Below are 19,797 nucleotides of genomic sequence, written 5' to 3'. Positions count from 1 at the left end.
TTCGCTTCACAATAAATCACAAAGCAAAAGGTTGTTTCTACAGCTTTGTACTTAAAATGTTAGTGTTATTCAGATTGAAATGTTTGCATTAATTTTGAAACTTGTCTTTAACATTTTTGTCATCTTAGAATGTCATATAAACCTTTTACTAAACAATATTTTGCCATTAAAATATATTTATTTTATTATTATAACAACTGATGGATGGTAAGATGCGTGTAATGAAATTACATAAAACTTCTTTTTTACACCAAATTAACTTTTGTCAAGTCATTTTGTTCCAATAGCAACAGACATACAGCTGACCAAATAATTAATATTACAAACTAAAATTGTGATCTGGCTAAATTCTGCATAGAAAATAAAAGGCTAAATTATGCATTGAATATTTTGCATGCCACCATTTAATTTTGGTCAATTTTTTAACAACTATTGGCATCAGTTCATATTTGCGCTCTCTGTCATTCTGTTCATTTGTCATTCCTCATTAACAAAACTGTTATAAAAAATAACATAAAAGAGGTAATTTGCGCTCTCTGTCATTCTGTTCATTTGTCATTCCTCATTAACAAAACTATTATAAAAAATAACTTAAAAGAGGTAATTTGTTAAACATTAATTATTTTCAATGCCAAATTATTGAGAGATGATTTAATAGACTATGAAAAAAAGTCTCTCAATATTTCATGACTTTTAATTGATTTGAGAAGCAGTTAATAGAACTATAAATTACATTGATGGTTATTATGTTTTACTAAATGTTCAAAAACTGTTTCTGGATTGATAATACAGTGAAATTATTGCAATAAAATTACAAACAGCTAAAAAAATTATTAAAACTTCATGTAAAAAAAAAAAATTCTTTTTTTTAAATCAACTTAAAGAAATTTTTTTTTACTTAAATTAGTTTAAATTCTTTTATTTTATTTTTAATTTTATTTTAAGAATTGCACTGTATTATCTTTCCAGAAACAGTTTTTGAACATGTAGTAAAACATAATAACCATCAATGTAATTTATAGTTCTATCAACTGCTTCTCAAATCAATTAAAAGTCATGAAATATTGAGAGACTTTTTACATAGTCTATCAAATCATTTTTCATGAATTTGGCATTAAAATTAATGTTTAATAAATTACCTTTTTTAATGCCGTAAACTGCATGTTGTAAAAAATAAAAAAATTATTGAACATGCTTCCATTGTTGTGTTGCTTAACGGAACATAAATTTTTAAACAGATGTCAACAAAACTAAATAAGGAGTGGTGGGGATTTATGAGTTTTTTTATATAAGCAAAAACTAATAATAATATATAAAAACTAATTATAAAATAAAAATAATATATAAAATAAAAAATAAAAATAATATATAAAAACTAATAATAATATAAAATAACTATTTCTTTAGATTTTTGATTTAGCAAGAGTTATTTATACAAATGCGTGTTTTTTAACTTTATGTTAGGAGAAAATAAAGTAAAACCGTTACTTTATGTCATTTTAGTTTAAAAAATTTATTTATTTTAATTAACTTTATCAGAAAAATATGAAATATTATTATTTAATTAGATATATATAAAAGTAAAATATAAACATTTTTCTTCCAAATAACATGCTAAACTCTATAAGTTTTAAAAATATTTTCTCTCAAACCATTATTTTAAACACTGTTTTTATTTGAAACTTTTTTAAAAACATTGTTTTTATACATTAAAATGCATGAAAAATTAGGTTTCCTCAAAAAACTAAGCAAATATACAAAAATTTCTTTAGAGTGATATTTTAACTTGCAATAATACACCCAACTCTACTAGCCCAATAACTCAGTTTCTGCTCTACTGTTACAATCCTTTTCAACCTTTTAACTTCAAAACATGAACCTCAGAGAACAAGGGCAGAGAAACAAGTTGAGTCTAGTACTACAAAGCACTTAAAACTTTTTGCTTAAATGCAAGCATTTTACTACGACACAATTATCGCACGTACATTCTTTTTACTCTTTCAAAAATTTAAAATAAATATTTAATATTAAAAAAAAAAATATTAAACTACAAAAAAAAATCAAAAAAAAAAACAACCTGATATAATGCTGGTGAACATGAGCCATTTATAAGCTTAAATGATCGAACAACCTCGACCCCGATTGCTGTAACTCCAAAATTCACTGATTTGACATTAGCACTAACATTAAGGGATTTTCCTTGCCCAATACATTTTATATACAATTTATTTATCAATGCAACCGGCAAAACTTCAAAGTTATCAGCATACACCAAATTGAAGTTTTCTGGTTTAAAAGACACCCTAATTTTGTGAGTATATTCAGCAGGAATAACTCCATGATACTGTGAACACTGAAAGGCATTATCAACCAACAGACCGAGAGATTTTTGAATGATTTGAAACGGAACATTAACCTGTAAATATTAAACAAAAGAGTGTATAATTCTTAGTTTACAATAAGTGATACTTAAATGAAATACTTAAAAACTGTTTTGAAAAATGAAATTGTGTTTTTACATTAGGGTGTGTCATAAAACAACACTTTTTTATGACACACCCTAATGTTAAAAACACATTTTTAAATGTGTTTGATTATTACATCAAACACATTTTTAAATGTGTTTGATGAAATAAATTAATACGGATCCCTAATATTTTGAAAAAAAAAAATTCTTTAAAATCATGTTGGGTTGCAAAAGAAGTGAAATTTTATAAAAATTTCAAAAATAATAACCATTTTATATAAAGACTACTAGTTCAAATTTTATGGCTTAAAAACTATTGCCTTTTAACAAAAAATTAAAAAAGTACAAATTTTCATAGTTTTTTAAAATAAACTTTTTAATTTGTGTTTTCATTTCACAAAATTTACATAAATAAAAATTAAACAAAAAAATACATACTGGGGTACAGTTTTTAATTTCAACAATTTTGTGTAATGTTTCGCCAAGAACAACTTCACCAAAATCCACTGTTATTTCACTACCAGTAATATTTTCATATTTTAGGCTGAGATATGGAAATTTACCTAAAATTGACTTTTAATTTTGAATGATTTAATTTTGAATTTTGAATCCATGAAAAAAGAAACAATTTATTTTTAAAATTTATACTAAAATATTGACCTATCCCTTCAAGTGTAATTATCTTTGTATTTGTTTTACTGCTGTTATTTCCATAGTTACAAGTAACAGTTGTCTCATAAACAAATGCCCCCTAAATTTCAGTTTATCTTGTGATAAAATAATGATTTAATGATATATATATATATATATATATATATATATATATATAATATATATATATATATAAATATATATATATATAAATATATATATATATATATATATATATATATATATACATATATATATATATATATACATGTATGTATGTATGTATGTATGTATGTATGTACGTATGTATGTATGTAAGTATGTATGTATGTATGTATGTATGTATGTATGTATGTATGTATGTATGTATGTATGTATGTATGTATGTATGTATGTATGTATGTATGTATGTATGTATGTATGTATGTATGTATGTATGTATGTAGTATATACATACATATATATATTAAAAAATACAAAGCAATCTAGAATTACTATTTCATAAAAGTGTTCATGAATAATTATTGCACATTTTTGATTTTTACAAGAAATTTCATTCCTAGTAAAATGAAATAAAAAGGGGAAGAACTTATAACATAGAAGTACCGATTGAACCTGTCTTTTCCTTACTTAAAAATGCAACTTATAAAATTAGGTAACAATTTAAACAAATATTCACATGCTTGCTAAATATATATTTTTTTCAAATATATATATATATATATATATAAATATACTTTATACAAACTTTTTTTTAAATAAATTATTATCAAAATTAATACGTGTTTTGACTACCACTAGTCATCTTTGGTTAAAATTAAATATTTAAACTTTTGCTAATTACCTATAAAGATGATAAAAAAACCCATTCAAATTTTTTTAACTATCTGTATACAAACAATTAACAATATAATTACAAAATACTAAAGCCTATTAAAAGATTTCTTTAAAAAGTCATATTAAAGAAAAATATAAAGTAATGAAAAAATAGATTAAAAAGATACACAGTATACATAGAAAGTAATACTTAAACAAATAATGTGTCATTAGGACATGGTTAGGTCAGGGTGGGGTGATGTTGGTCTATAGAGTAATTTGGGTTTATTCAATATTTATCAATTTTTTAGAAGAACAGCTTTTGGTAGAAACTTTTTTCTGTATGTTATAAGTGGTTAAAATAGCTCTCTAAATTTTAATAATAAATTATCAACTTACTATGCAAATTCTTCTTTTTTATTCAAAATGGTGCATACATTTAAAAAGAGATTTTTATCAAAAACAATAATTTCGAAAAAAGGGTATTAAAAACACGCTCTAACAGATAGCTAATACTTTTTATATTAGGATAAAAATGACCAGATAATTAGGTTCAATTAGTTTTAAAACAAAAAAAATGAATAGTTTTTTGTACTAAATTTAAAAAGTAAAAAAAAAAAGAATTGAAAATAGTGAGTGATTTGCATTATCATTAGACGAGTGGAGCTACAGAAAAAATAGATATAACATATCGTAGCAAAAAGATGTACGATCAAAGCAGAAAGATATTTTAGTGTAGCAGGGCTTTTTATAACAAAATTGAGAACACCTTTAAATGATGAGACGATTGATATCTTTTACAGGAACAAAATGGACATAAAATAAGTGTTAATTAAATTAACTTATTTTGAAACTTCTATGTTTTTCACTAATGTTAATTACTAACTAATCATTAAACTTATTATGTTTTCTTCAATTTTATAAATTAAAATTCTTCTTCACCATTATAATATTATAATCATTATTAATTATATTGGACTATTTTATTACTTTAAACCAAAGTAAATTTATATAAAAAAAACAAACTTAAATAATATTATTTAATGTGTAGTTAAAGAAAAACATCTTTATTTTTTTATGTTTTCTTCAGTTTTATAAATTAAAATTCTTTACCATTATAATATTATAATCATTATTAATCATATTGGACTATTTTATTACTTTCAACCAAAGTAAATTTATATTAAAAAAAAAACAAACTTAAATAATATTATTTAATGTATTGTTAAAGAAAAACATCTTTATTTTTTTTGTGGATAAATAAATCAATTAATAATCGATTAATCATTGTTTTTTTTAACTAATTAATTGTTAATCAAAAATAAAATGATTAAACACAATAGCCCTATATATATACATATATAAAAACTTGTAACAACTTTATATATATACACTACAGTAGATATATATTTTTTTAATTCATTTTTTTTTCTTAACGCTTTGTTTATTAACATCATATTAAACAACCAACAAGTTTTAATGTTAATGAACATATTGATAAAAAAGTTGTTTTATAAAAATTCAAACAGTTTTTTTTCATTTTATAAATTTATTCCATTTGTAAACAATCATCATATTTTATGTAACTATAATACAAACTTTTGCAACTTATATTTGCAAGGTATTTAAAACGCTGATTACTTTATTTATCAAACCACCTAAAAAATATCTCTACACATTTAAATATAACCAAATATTAAAGTATTTAACATAATGTAAACAGGGTAGCCCAATGAAAAGTTGCTATACGTGTATGTATGTACAGTATCAGACAAAACATGGTGGACAAACTCAAATTTAAAACAAAAAATGATCATAAACTGAAAAAAAGTAGTATAACAATTGAACATATTAATTTTTAAGTAGTTTATTATGTTGTTAACAAAATTTAAAACTTTTAAATCATGCTAAAAATCACTAAGAAAGTTTTATAACACATTTTCCTTAACAAACTACATTTTCCTTGGACAAAACAATGTGGACATTCAAAAAATCGACTGAAAATTCAAAAAATTTCAAACTTATTATTTTTTTTGAAAAACTTCAAAAATCAGCTTAACATTTGGTAGGACCTTCTTTACTTTCAATTACTGCTTTCATTCTTCGAGGCATAGACTCAATTAATGAGTCAACAACTCTCATACCAATCTCTCGCCAGGCATTCTTGATTTGTTCAAATAATTCCTCACTGGTTTTCACATTTGCACGCTCAATCTTATTTTCAATTATTTCCCAGAAATTTTTTAAGGAATTCAAGTCTGGGCTTTGTGCAGGCCACTCCATTGCAGTAATATTTTTTTCCTTGAACCATTGTTTTACAACTTTTAACGTATGTCTGGGGTCATTGTCCTGTTGAAAAATCCATTTTAGGGGCATCTCCTATTCAACATGTGGTAGCATAACATCTTCCATTATATCTTTGTACACAAAGCGGTCCATAATTCCATTAATTTTGTAAATAGGACCAGTTCCTAATACTGAGAAACATCCCCAAACCATAGCAGACATTCCATGCTTAACACTCTTCTCGGTATATTTAGTATTGTATCTGGTGTTCTTTGGTCTCAAGACTTGCTTCTTGCTGACGCTTCTAAAGAGGTTATATCTTGATTTATCGCTAAAAAGTATGTTTATCCACTGGTCTACAGTCCAATTTTGGTGTGCTTTGGCAAACTCAAGTCTTAGCTTTCTATTTTTAAAAGAAGTTAGTTGTTTCTTGGCAAGCATTCAAGAAAATAATTTTGCTTTGTTAGCTCTTCGTCGCACAGTGCAATTGGAGGTTTGTAGTTCAAGTTTTTTGGTTAATTTTGTGGATGACAAAAATGGATTTTTTTAAAGCTATTTAACAATTAAACCTGTCACTTTGAAAAGGACACAAGTCCAAAACTTTTGACAGTTAGTTTATAAATTTAAATTAAAAATCTCTGCCTGACTTAAGTTTTTTTTATAAAAGATAAAACTTACATAAGTTATATACGTTCTTTATTTATCTACTCCCATGTTTAGTTTCTTTAGCAGCGTTGACATTATTTTTATAAAAATCATGTTTTTGTTATAAATTTTATTTGTAATTCTTAGTATGATTCAAACGTTTTAAATTTTGTTAAGAACATAATCAACTATTTCAAAATTAATATGTACAATTGTTTTACTATTTTTTTTTTAGTTATTGATTAACTTTTGTTCTAAATTTAAGTTTGTCTACCATGTTTTGTCCGATACTGTATGTATGTATGTATGTATGTATGTATGTATGTATGTATGTATGTATGTATGTATGTATGTATGTATGTATGTATGTATGTATGTATGTATGTATTTATGCATGTATATATCTTCAAGTGATTCATAAATAATGCCTATAGCAAAAGTTAAAAAATATATAATGAAGTTAGATAAATTAATGGCCCTTGCCACATGTCTTCATACAAAACTTGAGAATAATTCGTCTGAGTGTTCTTCATCAAAATGTTATAAAAATATAGCACACATATATTGCACCTGTATTTTTTACTAAAAATATTCCAACAATGGAGCTTGGACAGTTATAAAAGTAAACAATTCTTTGTATGAACCATTTGGTAGACTTTTTGTTTTTAATATTTAGTGTTATTTACCACCCCATGGTCAAGAGAGCCACTGCAGTCGTAGTGACTACTCTTTAACTCCGAAGCATGAGCCTGCACAGGAAAAAAAAAAATTAAGTGATTTTAAATTAAGAAGCTTACCAACAATTATAGGATGAGTAAGCATTTGTCGAGGTAGATTTTAATTTGTAATAATAAATACTTTCTTTGTTTATATAGTAATAAATTTTATATTGTTTATATAGCCGAATTAACACATAATTTCTCTCAGTGAAAACTATGATCCAGTTTATATTTATGTTATATACTTAATTTATTATTTACTTAAATTAACTTACTTAAATTTTTTTCTTGAAATTTATCAAACTACTAAAAATAAAAATAATAAAAATAAAAAAAACTTACTAAAAATAAAAAAATTAAATGTACTTAAATTAATTACTTGATATGTTATTTACTTAAATTAATTTGCTAGCTGAAAGGCTTCTATAGAAATAATTAAGTGTCTATGCATTCAATATCACTCAATTTCTTGAAAAGGCATCAAGAAGGAAACACTATGTCAATAAAAAACTTTTTTTTGAAGTATTTGGACAATTGAATTAAAATTTCCCAATATTTTGTAAAACAACAATAATAAATATTCCTAATATTACAAAAACAGGGTAAAAAAAATATTCCTGGCTAAAAGTCAGTATCTTGGCCATTACCAGATGGAACCATTAATACAGATAAACCACCTAAAAAGGTTGGTGAAGATGTTTATTTGTTGCAACAATATATACTCAAAGTCACATATTTTGTCACATATAGTACTTGGAGAATAGTACAGCAACTAACACAGGCTAGAGCTATAAGCACACTTTGAAAAGCTGTTAGGTCACAAGTGAAGACATATTACTAATTACTACTAGAAGAAGTAATAAATAATATATCAACAGGCCAAAAATAATCCTACTATGTAAAGCAGTTAAGATTGGTGAGTGAACACCTAATGGTAGAAAAAATTTAGTTTGGCTCCTTAAGCCATACTATCTGCCATCCCCAGTTAAGGAGCACACTACTGGCATAAAATAGTCCTCATCTGGACAACAAAATATGAAACTGATCAAAATTTTAAAAAAATCTTGAGTTGCTTGTCTTTTTACTTAAAACTCTTTTTTTTTTGACAAAAGTAAAAGATAAAATTAAATCAGTTAAGAATTCTTAGAGATCAAAATGAAAGAAAATTGAGAATTCTTAGAAATCAAAATTAAATCAGTTGAGAATTCTTAGAAATCAAAATGAAAGAAAATATAATTCCCTACATCAAGCTAAGAGTTTGGTATGCAATTTATAAAAGTATATTATTATCCTTGTTACCCAGTACTAGTGCAGAAGATTGCAGCTTTGCAGTTGAACACATTTTGAGACAAAGGGGCACTGACATCTATGAAGATATGTAAATCAGACCAAGAAAAACACCTAAACTTTGTAGCAACTACTATGTCTCTCGAAGAGCTAGTTATATTGGAAAATAGTGAAGGGCAAAAAAATGTTTTTACCTTAAAGCAACAAAAAGTTGTATTGCCTGTGATTATATTCAAAAAAAATTTCATTTAGTTTTAGTCAACATTGTTATGTTAAGAAAGATACTATTTGTATTTAAATAAGAAAATCAAACTAAAATCTAATTTGGATAATATGTGGGGCTGGAAAAAGGGGGGGGGGGGATATAAACAACCTGTTTTTTGGTAAAACAGTCTTACTGATACCAATTATTTTTCTTAACTGCGTAATTTCTAAATCAAAGAAAAAAAGTCTATACAATTATTATTGGCTAATTTTTTTGTCATTAAATTGTTAAAACCTCACTAAAAATTAAAGACCCTGAAAAACTGTGGATTGGATGCATGCAAAATAATAACTCTGAAATAGGTATTAATCAAAATTGCAACAATCTGCAAATACTTTTTTATTCAATACTTAATTCCAATCAAAATAAAGAACATGTAAAATACGTGACAAAGGAGATTTAATACATTCTTGACAATTCATAACTTTGTCCGATCAAAAGTTATTTTTTTAAAAACCCCTCTTTTAAAATAGAATATCACATAAGAAAATATCTTTTCCTACATTTTTAGAATAAAAAAAGCTTCTCTTGAATGTAAACCAAAAATAATAGACATACTTCTGGTTGAAAAGTTGCATTAATTTTGCATTGGGTTCTGGGAGCAAGATTTCCACTTACTGGCTGCAAAACGAAAGGTAGATCTGATTGCAGTTGAAAAAAAACATAGAAATCACTAAAAATAAATTGGTAAAAAAAATTTGCTCAATAAAATGAAAAACAACATTAAAAAGAAATCACTTGTAGGACAGGATATAAAATTTGAAATTTCAGACTTCTGAGTACAAGCCAAGTATTATAGCCTTATAAACATAACAGTGGCTCTTCTCTGATTACAAATGGTCAAAATAGACTTCTTTATGGCCTTATAACATTTTTCTCACTTTCAACAAGTGTCTTATTTTTTCTAGAGCTACTTAATTTAAAAAATTGATTAAACTAACTTGGACCATGTTTAGAGATGTGACGCGTTTTTTTGGTTCTTGTTTTTTTGGGTTTTTTTGTCGTTTTTTCGGGAAAAAAACGCAGGAGTCCGTTTTTTTGTTTTTTTTGGGAAATATTTAAAAATTCATCATTTAAGCTACTAAATTTAACTTTAATGGCAATATTATTAAACACATTTTCATTTCAGATTTATATAGGAAAACTAAGGCTGAATTTGACTAAAATTCTTTTTCTTTTGGTATGTTTAAAGGACATTGTTTTATTGTTAATGTTTAGGTTAACACGGTTATAGCAGTCCTGTATAAAAAATTATTAGTTAATTTTATCTTCCTCTATTTAATTTTTATTGACTTTATTGTTATATATTGATACAATGGCACAATAAACACTTCTTATCTAAATTTATTATACTTAACTACATTTACTTAATTTTATTTACTACTTGATATATATATATATATATATATTTAATATTTGATATATATAATATTTGATATATATAATATTTGATATATATAATATTTGATATATATTTATTATTATTATTGTTATTATTAATTTACTGTACTCATAAAGTTTTGAGTTGCAAATAAAAAGTTATAAGCAGTTTTAAAAGTTCTTTTTAATAATCAATTATGTTCTTTATTTAAATATATTTAAATTTTAGATATTTTGCATAACATAGTAAATTTTAATTATAAAAATGAGTAAAGTAGGCCATACAGGAGGGAGAAATAAAACCGTAGTTGCCAATTTATTTATACCTATAAAACAAATTAGCAAAATGGAAAGAGTTAAATGTTTCTTTTGCTTTGACATTATGTCTAAAAACGGAACTCGAATGACTAAGCATATTGAAAAATGTTGAAAATGTCCTGAAGAAATAAAAAGTCTATATGCAAATAAATTAGGTCATAGCAAACAGCAAGACTCTTCTGGAGATGCTGAACCAAAAGCAAAAAATCCACGATCTAATTCTTTTGGAACATCCTCTTCTGAATCAATTTGTAGAAGTAAAACACCAATTTCTGTGTTCGACAGCATGACAAAAACTGAAAAGGTGTGTATTTTTAAATTTTAAGATTTATTTGAAGAATTAACTGATATGGTAACTAGCTTATTAAAAATTCATGATGTATAGAGCAATATATGCTAGTGGATCGCCACTCCATATAGTAGAAAATAACTATTGGAAAATCTTTTTGAACTAGTTACGTCCTGCTTATAAGCTTCCGTCAAGACATGAAGTGTCAAATGTGTTATTAGATAATGAATTTTCAAGGATTTCAGCAAATGTTAAAGAAATGGTAGCAACTGCAGATTATCTTGGATTTATGTGTGATGGATGGAGCAATTTAAGGTACAATAACAATTTATTATAATATTAGTTGATGCAATTGAAGCTATATTATTTAGTTAATAAACAGATCATATTTGTTTATATGCTGTTTCTTCTTTACAGAAATGAAGCTTTCATTAACTTTGTAATGACATTGCCTTCTTCATCACCCATTTTGTGGAAGACATTGCCTACAGGTAAAACCATAATTCTAGTACTGTATACAATGGATTTACTTAACAGACTGGTAGACTTTTAAAATATGCATATTATTTTATAATTAACTTTGATATTAAATTTATAACAAACAACACTGAAAACCATTTCAGTAAGCAGAAATAATATATCAGTAAATAGGTTTATAATACTTATATAGTACAGTATATATAATATATCCTAAACTGTTTTGTAGGAACATTAAGCCATTCTGGTGAATATATGGCAAATGAAATAAAGAAAGTTTTAGAAGAAATTAATCTTAACAAAGTTTTGGGCATTGTGACTGACAATGCTGCAAGTATGAAAAATGCATGGACTCGTCTAAAAGATTGTTATCCCCATCTTCATTGCTATGGATGCATTTCACATGGTTTAAATTTACTGTTCACAGATTTTTTTAAATTGACAACTATAAGTGTTTTGATGTCACAAGTAATTGATATTGTTAAAGAGATAAAAAATTCTCATTTATCTGTTGCAGCATTTAGAGATATACAAAAAAAAATCAGCTGGTGTAGTAACATGCATTTCCTTGAAACTACCTGTACAAACTAGGTAATACAACTAAAAGTATAAATATAATGTACATAATTTTGTACAATATAATGTACAAAAAAAAATTGAACTATGTAACTAATTTTATTATACAATCATAAAAATAGATTTAGTAAATTACTTTACCCTAAATTTATTAAAGTTATCATAATTTCTTTGTGCTTTATTTAAAGGTGGGGATCAACTGTAGCATACTTAGGTAGCATACAGAAAAATAAGTAACCATTAAAAACATTGGCTATTTCTGAAAACAGTGGACTTAATTCAACAACAAAAAATATTCTTCTATCAGATGTTTTTTGGGACAGGGTTGAAAGTTTTTTCAAATTGCTGTCACCAATATCTGATGCAATAAAGAAAACTGAATCAAATACTCCCATGTTATCTTCTGTTGTGGAAACTTTTCACTTCTTGGAAGACCATATTTTAAAAAACTTAACAGTTAGCCCATTATCAAAAAAGGAAGAAGAAGAAGCCAAAAAAATCTTCAAGAAAAGAAAAGATTTTTGTTCAACAGAAATTCACTTGGCTGCCAATATACTAGATCCCAAACTTCAAGGCAAAGTCTTGACTGGAGAACAAAAGGTATTTACTACACATAATTCATATATGATTCTTAAAACCAAATACATTTTAGCCTTGGGCATTAAAAGTAAAATTTTTGAAAAATTTAGAATTATATTAAATACTATTTTCAAATTTGAAAATACTATTTAAATTAATAAAGTAATTGTAAAATTATTCAAAGAAAAATATTTTTTAGATTGATGCATGTGAGGCAATACACAACATTGCTGCAAGTATGCCTGAAGTAAACAAAGAAATTATGATGTTTGACTTGGCTAATTACCAATCAAAGGGTGGTATATTTTCAAAACCTTTTATTTGGACTGCAGTTGGAATAACTCAGCCCATAAATTGGTGGAAAGGGTTGTGTTCCTTTACTGAACTATCAAAAGTTGCATCTAGAATTCTTCAGCTACCAGCTTCAAGTGCAGCATGTGAGAGAAGTTTTAGCACTTATTCTAACATTCATAGTGCAAAAAGAAATCGCTTAACGACTGAAAGGGCTGGAAAACTAGTTTTAATTTTACAAAATTTAAAACTTGAAAATGTTGAAAACACCAGTTATGAAAATGGTATAAGCATAACTACTCCCCAAATTAATAACGCAAGTGTAAATAAAGTTCCTAGCACTTCAATGCCTTGGTCAGAGTCTGAAGCAGTTAATATAGAAAGTGACAGTGACTTTGTTTATGAATCATTAGATGAAGGTAGTCTAGGGCGGCAAGACTCGGACTCAGAAAGCACATCCATTTAGAATATCTTTTATAGTTTAAATATATGTTAAAATTACTAAATTATTGACTTTTTTGTTTAAATATTTATACTTTTTTTTAATTGAGTATATACTACACTACACAGTGCTACACTACTTAGCACTAAATTAATAACGAATTAAAACTAATAAAACATTATTATTCAAAAATATTAGAATATGTAAAAATTAAATTTTTTATTAAAACATTAACTTTAAATTGGTGTTTATACATTGTATTTGTGATTATAATGATCATATACTACAAATAGACAGAATAAAACAAAAACTCTTCCAAATTATTTAATAAGAAAAATAAAAAACTTGTTTAAAAAGTCAAAAAAACAAACAAAAAAACACCAAAAAACCCAAAAAAACACGTTTTTTTGACCCAAAAAAAACGCAAGAGGAAAAAAACGTCTTTTTTTGCAATTCTAACCATGTTAGAGCAAAATTATAACCTCTTTAAATTTGGAAAAAATCTAATGTCTGCTAAAATATGCTAAAATAATATTAACTGTACTATTTTTCTATTCGTCCACAAGTCTTATATAGCTAATCAGAAGATTAGCTATTACTGTCTGCAATAAATGGGCAAAATATAAGCAGCTTGTTGCAGTTTAAAACCTAAATATATCTAAAAGTAAAAATGTCCATTCGCCTAAAAAGTCCAATTTTCAGCCATTTTGAGATGCTTGTAAAATAATTTGTTTTGATATAAGATTAACAGCATATAAGATCATTAAACACAACTATATGAAAATGGAAACATAATAAACTGGTCAAATTTAAAAAAATACCAGCAACTTTAAATAACCTTACTTTTCATTTATAAACAGTTAAATACATTATTTGAAACTAGTGCCCCTCTAACCTACTTACTGGCCAATGGGAAGGGTGCAACCAATTATAAGTCATTTCTTTACAAAAAGAAAGATATGGTTGGTTTCCCCCTTCTTGATTAGGTCTTTATAGTGGATAGGGGCACAAAACAAGGGGCAGTAACTATTTAGAGACCTTCATTATTGTTCAAATGGAGGTATCTAAATAAATTTAGAAATTTAAATACTTAATACCTAAATTAATTTTAAATTGAAAGCATATTTTGTTTGAAATCTATTTTATTATAGGTGATCAGGGGTCGTAATAGGTCTCAGACATCAGTGCCCCACCCCCAGACTTTCTTTGAAATCCATCTGAGGGGAGCAACCAACCTTTGGTAATTTAAAAAATCTTTGTTAATGCCCTTTTAAGGCCATAATATTGAATATTTGCTGGAAAATTCTGGCACACAAAGTCTGTTTGTATACACCATCAAAATCAAGTTTTATGGTAAAAGCATGAAAAAATGAAATAAAGTCAAAAAATCTGATAGCCGTAACTGTATGTTACTGTAATAGATTCATTATAAAGTAACTGTATTCGTTAGAATACAGTTATTTTCACAATAGAAAATAACTGTATTCAAAAATTACGGACTCATTAGAAAATACCTGTAACGGATTCATTAGAAAATGAATCATGTATGAAAAACGTTTATCTTTTCAAGACATATCTCACGAGTGTGAGAAGTGTCCGGGAAAAAAAAGAGTAAAAAAAGAATTAAATGTCCTAGTGCTAATGAAATAACTTATAAACAATGGTTGAAAACTGATAGGTACTCCTTAGAAACAAGGGTTAAAAGCCCTGATAAGTTTCACACAGAGTTAGCAAATAACTTATACGAAATAACTAGCAAAACATCACTATATTAGCAAACTTCAGACATACTAACAGCTCAAAGAACACAAGGATTATGCAGAAAATTTTTTATTTATATTTTAGAATGAGGTTTATCTTATTTTTTCAAATATCAGGCGACTCTTCATCCATTTTTAGGGATAGGTTTTCTTTTAAAGATCTCACATGTATCTGAGGTCTTTAAAAGGAAACCTTTTAAAGACCTCAGATGAAAAGTAAATTTTATTGTGTTATATCTTACAATCTGTTGCACAATACTGAGGTGGTCTTTAGTTATGTTTCAAAAATCATACCAATTCTGAACGAAGAATATCGGCAAATTCAGATGACCCATTATTTCACTGATGGTGAAGGCAGCCAGTATGAAAATAAGCAAGTTAATTTTTTAAACAACGATATCTAAAAAAGTCTGATTTTACCGAACTTTACTGAAATCATATTTGGCTCTTAAAATGATGCTTTTCAAAGTTGATAATTTAATCATTGCTGCCTAAATAGGTATCCTTTTTTATATTACAGGTTAAATTTAAAAAAACTTTGTTTTCATAAAAAGACTAAAAATTGAAAGCAAATCGGCATTTTTTAGCACAGCATATGGAAAAAGTGTGTGTGATGGAGTAGGCGGTATTGGTAAAAGAGTTGTTAATAAAGTCTTTTCAAATGACTAATGGAAATTAGTCTATGAAGATTTTTATACCAAAGGACATAATTTTAGTTGCTTAAGAAAATTGTGAAAACATCAGGAATATAGTATTTTATTTACTTTTTTTAAATAGTCAATGTTTTGTATCCTATATCATAATTGTCTTTTAATAAAAAATAATGGCTTATTTTGATTTTTGTTATAAAAAGTCAATCCTAATTGAAAAAAATTCAAAAAACTTTGCTCTAAAAGTGTTTTTTTTAAAGAAAATTGTATAAAAAATAATTCAATAAAACAAGATCTTACTAAATACATTTTTAAAATTATGTTTTCAGATTTATTGGATATAAAATTATTTTTCTATATATGTTTCTGCTGATAAAAAAAACCCTGCACATATCATTATTTCTCAACTCAATCATCCTGTTTAAAAGTTTATGCAACATCAATGAGCAGTAAAATTGAATCAACAATCATTAAATATTTGATTTTGCGTTATTTTGGTGAATTTTTCCAGATACACTTCTTATAAGTGATCCGTTATCTGTTTGTGTCAGCTGTTTACAAAATGCTGGCGATTATTTAAAGTATCCAATAACACCAGGTATCCAATGGTATCCGGTAAGTGACATTGCACAGATACATGAGGCTGATCTCAAAAGCACAAGAGAGTTTTACTTATACCTAAAAAAGTACAAAAGGGTTTTACTTCTATCATATTAAAAAAAAGATTAAATAAATGATCATATATAAATTGTTTTTTCTTTAAGAAACTATTTTTATTATAGAAAGCTTTAATAGCCCTTAAATATTATAAAAGTGGTTTAAAAAACTGCTCAGCATTATTTTGAAGATATATTTTGTTTTTGACTTTGAGATATAATACTCCTTAATTGTATAAACTATGTTTAAAGTTATAAGGTGTTGTAATACTCCTTAATTGTGTTTAAAGTTATAAAGAAAAATTATGTTTAAAGTTATGTTTAAATTATGTTCAAAGTTATAAGGAGATATAATACTCCTTAATTGTGTAAATTATGTTTAAAGTATCACATTTAAGCAATAATGAAGGTCTATAAATAGCTACTGCCCCTTTATTTATGTTGCTATCCACAATAAAAGTCAGATCAAAGAAGGGGCAACCAACCATATCTTTCTTTTTGTAAAGAAATAACCAATAATTAGTTGTACACCTAACATGGGCCATATTAAAAATAGAGTTTTTTAAAAATGCTTGTCTTTTTAGTGTGAATTTGACAAATTTATATTGTAAAATATAAATTTGTCAAATTCACATTAAAATATAAATTTGTAATTGTATACAAGTTTATATTTGTCAAGTTTATAATGCATATGTAAAATTGTCCATGCACCTAAAAAGTCCAATTTCTAACCATTTTGAGATGTTTGTAAATTTTTCTAGCACTTTGTTTTGATCTAAGATTAACAGCATATAAGACCCAACTATCTGAAAATGCAATACAAAATAGTCACTTGACTATTTTATATTGCATTTTCAGATAGTTGGGTCTTATATGCTGTTAATCTTAGATCAAAACAAAGTGCTAGAAAAATTTACAAACATCTCAAAATGGTTAGAAATTGGACTTTTTAGGTGCATGGACAATTTTACATATAAATATACTTGAGTTTTAAACTCCTACAAGCTAATCAGAAAAATTACCTGTAAAGACTTGTAGATGAATAGAAAAATAGTACAGTTAATTTAATTATGGCATATTTTAACAGTTTTCAGATTTTTCCAAAGTTAAGGAGGTTATAATTTTTTTCTAATATAATACAAGTTAATAAAAAACATTTTTTTTTAAATTGATAGTGAAAAAAAAGTTAAAAAGCCTTAAAGTAGTCTATTTTGACCATTTGTAAATCGAGGGGGCCACTGTGTCATGTTTATAAAGCTATAATTTCTGAACCGTTGTACTTAGAAGCCTGAAATAACAAACTTAACCTGTCTACATAACTGACAAACCAATTTGTACAATTCAGGAAAGTCAGAGATGGTGTCCCACAAAGGAGGACACCATCTCTGATTTTCCTGAATTGTACACATTTTTTCTTTAAAATGGTTAAAATATAATGAACTGACCATGCAGTAATTAAAAATATATCCAACTTAAATTTTTCTTTAAACTTTTGATTTAAATCAGTTCTATTAACATTTTTTTTTTCTTAATTAATAAAAAAATTTCATTTAATAAATACCAAATATTTGCTATTTCAAAAGAGATGGTCACACTATCTTGAACTGCACACATTCCAAAATTGATAGTCTCTGGAGTACTTAATTGTATTTCTGCTGGTACTGCTGTTATAGGAATATGAAAAGAACCATCCTTTAAAAAATATTTTACTCATTATATTCTTAAATAAAAAAATTAGTTAATAATGAAGTAATGAATTATTTATATGAATATTCAGTATTTATATTATAGATAAAAAAAATAAGGGTTTTAAATGGTTGAAAAGATTATTTTTTTAATTATGTACAGTAAGTTGATTTTTTTGGTAACTTTTATCTCAAATTTCTTTTACATTGAAATCACCGTTGCATCACTCACCATTGCACGATTGCATCATACTTACTACTACCTTAAAAGATGAATAAAAAAAAACTATTAAAGAAAGCAAAATAATCCAGTGTAAAAAAGTTCCTTAACAAGCTGGTTATAGTTTGTCATTAATTTAAAATTATTTTGCAAACAGTTGCATTGTGAAAAGTGAAGGCACAAAGATCATAGATTAAACTGCAGTTCCTTTTTAGTCTTCTTTTTTTTTTAATTTTATTTTTATCATCATATTTTTCAAAATAAATAACTACTTAATGCATGCAGTTTATGCTTTATGTATTTTAAAATATGGCAGGTAATTTAACTTTTTCTTTAATTAAAAAATATGTTTAAAGAAATGACTAACAACAATGAAAATGTAGTTAATAAAAAAAAAAAACATTCAAGAAAAAAAAAACTTTGATTGCACATTTTGTTATTTTTTAGGACACGCAATAAAATACAGTATTAAATAATATATATTTAATCAGATATATAAAGTCTAGATAAGATAAGAGAAATGGATCTTTGGTCTATGGTGATATTGATGTTTGGCACCAAGTTAATAAGGTGCCTCCATCTTCTGCTGCATTCCACAATGGATGCAATTTCTTTTTCAACAGTTGCAAGTTTCTTTTTAGCATTCAATAGTGTCCTTAAGAAGAAAGCTATAGGCCTAGCTAACTGTAAAAATGTTCCCTGTAGAGCTTTGTCAGAAGCATCTGCTTCTGGTAAATGGTAAATTTAAATAAGGCTAGACAAGCCTCGACAAGTTTATTTTTAGGCATTTTTAATGCTTATTTAGCATGCAAGGCAAGGCTTTAAAATGAAAAACCTTCCCATGCTTGAGTAAGTGGCAGAATCAGACAGTGCAGTTGTTAATTCATTTAGCCTAATAGGCAAATAAAACAGTAGTTCTTTTTAGTTCTTGTAAGGTTCGTGGATCCGGCATATTTTTTAAGACTTTATATCTCTTAAGATCTGGTTTCATGGTTCCATTTTCAATAACATGGTCTAAAAATTTGATATAAGTTGTTTTGAAGTTAATCTTTTTCATGTTTGTCTATATATTAGCTTCTTTAGCTGCATTTAGAAACCTTTTTAGGTATACTGTGCTATTGCTCATCTTTTCTGCCAAATTTTCAAGGTAAGTGTTTTCCAGCTCATTGGTCTGAATGAATTTGTCCATTATTTCTTGAAAAAATGGACAATAGTATAAAATGAACATTAGTATAACCAAGAGATAATCATTTAAACTCATAAAGTCCACTATTAACTTTAAATGCAGCTTGTAGTCTTCAAATCGTATTTTTAGTGGTATGCGGATTTGAGATCAAT

General features: G+C 26.0%; 1 protein-coding gene across 3 annotated transcripts in view; it reads right to left on the bottom strand.

The window, feature by feature from the left end:
- The window catches only part of LOC105849501 (cilia- and flagella-associated protein 65), a 131,337-nt gene that overhangs the window by 99,515 nt on the left and 12,025 nt on the right, over window positions 1-19,797 (bottom strand). For all 3 annotated transcript variants that reach the window (XM_065799616.1, XM_065799615.1, XM_065799617.1), the window contains 5 exons: window positions 18,116-18,246; window positions 9,695-9,809; window positions 3,128-3,218; window positions 2,906-3,030; window positions 2,078-2,416 (listed from right to left, as the gene is read on the bottom strand). In XM_065799616.1, coding sequence (XP_065655688.1) covers window positions 2,078-2,416; window positions 2,906-3,030; window positions 3,128-3,218; window positions 9,695-9,809; window positions 18,116-18,246 — 801 coding nt within the window. The remainder of the gene's footprint in view (window positions 1-2,077; window positions 2,417-2,905; window positions 3,031-3,127; window positions 3,219-9,694; window positions 9,810-18,115; window positions 18,247-19,797) is intronic.

Source organism: Hydra vulgaris, chromosome 06 (assembly GCF_038396675.1).
Source record: "Hydra vulgaris chromosome 06, alternate assembly HydraT2T_AEP".
In the NCBI taxonomy this organism is placed as follows: Eukaryota; Metazoa; Cnidaria; class Hydrozoa; order Anthoathecata; family Hydridae; genus Hydra; species Hydra vulgaris.
Note: the sequence above shows the minus strand (reverse complement) of the source record. Positions and strands in the feature narration are given on the sequence as shown.